The sequence below is a fragment of the Echinops telfairi genome, unplaced genomic scaffold, assembly GCF_000313985.2.
Source record: "Echinops telfairi isolate 266 unplaced genomic scaffold, ASM31398v2 ScPeMD7_7424;HRSCAF=8462, whole genome shotgun sequence".
In the NCBI taxonomy this organism is placed as follows: Eukaryota; Metazoa; Chordata; class Mammalia; order Afrosoricida; family Tenrecidae; genus Echinops; species Echinops telfairi.
The window spans coordinates 93810823-93812615 of NW_022111324.1; the positions used below are offsets into that span (position 1 = coordinate 93810823).

At 41.8% G+C, this 1793-nt stretch overlaps 1 protein-coding gene across 1 annotated transcript in view; it reads left to right on the forward strand.

Annotated features, from left to right (window-relative positions):
* LOC101640303 (synaptonemal complex protein 2-like) overlaps positions 1 to 1793 on the forward strand; it is a 48496-nt gene that overhangs the window by 11604 nt on the left and 35099 nt on the right. The window contains exon 9 of the mRNA XM_045298217.1: positions 542 to 569. Coding sequence (XP_045154152.1) covers positions 542 to 569 — 28 coding nt within the window. The remainder of the gene's footprint in view (positions 1 to 541; positions 570 to 1793) is intronic.

The following is a 1793-nucleotide window of genomic DNA, read 5'->3' on the forward strand; positions in this document are numbered from 1 at the left end:
ACCCACGGGTTGAAAAACCGCTGCCCTAGGGTAGGCCAGGCATAGTTGCAAAGTAAGCTTGAAAGGTGGGATCACAGAAAGAGCAAACTGTATTTCTTGTCTTTCTCTATTAACAGTTTCTTATTATAATACGCTGTTGGCTGGCAATGGGTTGATCTTCACTCCTAGGACCGCCTTAGGACAGGGTAGAACTGTCCCAGAGGGTTTTCCTAGCTGCGATCTTCATGGTAGCCCGTTGCCAGCCCTTTCTTCCACAGGACAGCTGAGTGGGTTCAAATGGTTAACCTTTAGCTTATTAGCTAAGTGCTTAACAATTTGCATCAACCAGGACCTGAAAAAATATATACATATGAGTCAATATCACGTAAACTTGAACATTTTTCCATCAAAGCATAATACTGATGTCTGAGGAAATTCTGAAACAAGAAGGTAAAAAAAAATTGCATATCTTAGTTTTCAGATTTAGTGTCAAGGTAATTTAAAATGTTGTCTGTTTTTTCATAAAATGTCTTTTAGAAAACATTTTTTCTAAATGTTTCAGGAAGGACCTTGCAAGGACAATTTTGACTGTTGGTGGTAAGTGGTGTCCAGAATTGTAAATGTTAGAATAAACAAATCTTGGACATGAAGGGTGTTATGAGCATCTTGGAATTATGGGAAATAAAATTTTGGTTCAAATAAAATTAGGAGCAAGGGTTTTATTTGAAATTTATGAAGAGAGATTTTTATGTGCTGAAAACCATAAGGAATAACCAAAAATATAAAACGAAACTGGCATCTCTCAAATCAACCCTGACTTACGTGACCCTATAGGACAGAGGCAGAACTGTCCCGCGGGTTTCTGAGTCTCTAAATCTTTACGGGAGCAGAAAGCTTCGTCTTTCCCATGTGGAGCAGCTGGTGGCTTCCAAGTGCTGACCTTGTGGTTAGTAACTTAACAGGGCTCCTCCCTGAAAGATAAACCCCAAACCACACTCACTGCAATACTAACTCATAGTGACCCCTACGGGCTTCTGAGACTTGTGGGGTAGCAGCCCGCAGCATCGAATGGGTCCAAGGGGCAGTTGTGTAATTAAGAGCCATGATTTGAGGAGCCAGGTTGGTGCAGAGAGAGAATATGTTTCCAACAGAGGCTTATATATTTAGGGGGCATGCAAGCCCCCTAATTACAAGTAACCACATACGTAACAAAACGGGCTGTACCCTAATCCTGAAGGTCCCTGAGTACATAGGAGTAACAACACCAGTACTGGGGGCAAGGAAGGGGGAGTGGCTGTCTCCAGAGCCTAGAGAGCAATAGCATGTGTCGGCCTCTATAGTTAAAGCTGCCAACAAAGCCGCTGGCTAGATGGCAATCAGTCATGTGCTTTTAAGAGGTCACCTTAAGGTAGTACATTATGGGAGGATACAGTGGGGAACAGTATTAATTATGGGAATGTGATTGGGACTCACCTCCAACTCACAAGGTTGAAGACCTCCCTCTACCCCCAGAAACCCAGCCTGCCAGACTTCTTTCTTTTTTAATTAAAAAAAATTTTAAATCATTTTATTAGGGGCTCATACAACTCTTATCACAATCCATACATATATCAATTGTGTAAAACACATTTGCACATTCATTTCCCTCAGCATTTTCAAAACATTTGCTCTCCACCTAGGCCCCTGGCATCAGCTCCTCATTTTCCCCCCTCCCTCTCCACTCCTCCCTCCTTCATGAACCCTTGATAATTTATAAATTATTATTTTGTCATATCTCACACTGTTTGACATCTCCCTTCACCCACTTCTCTGTT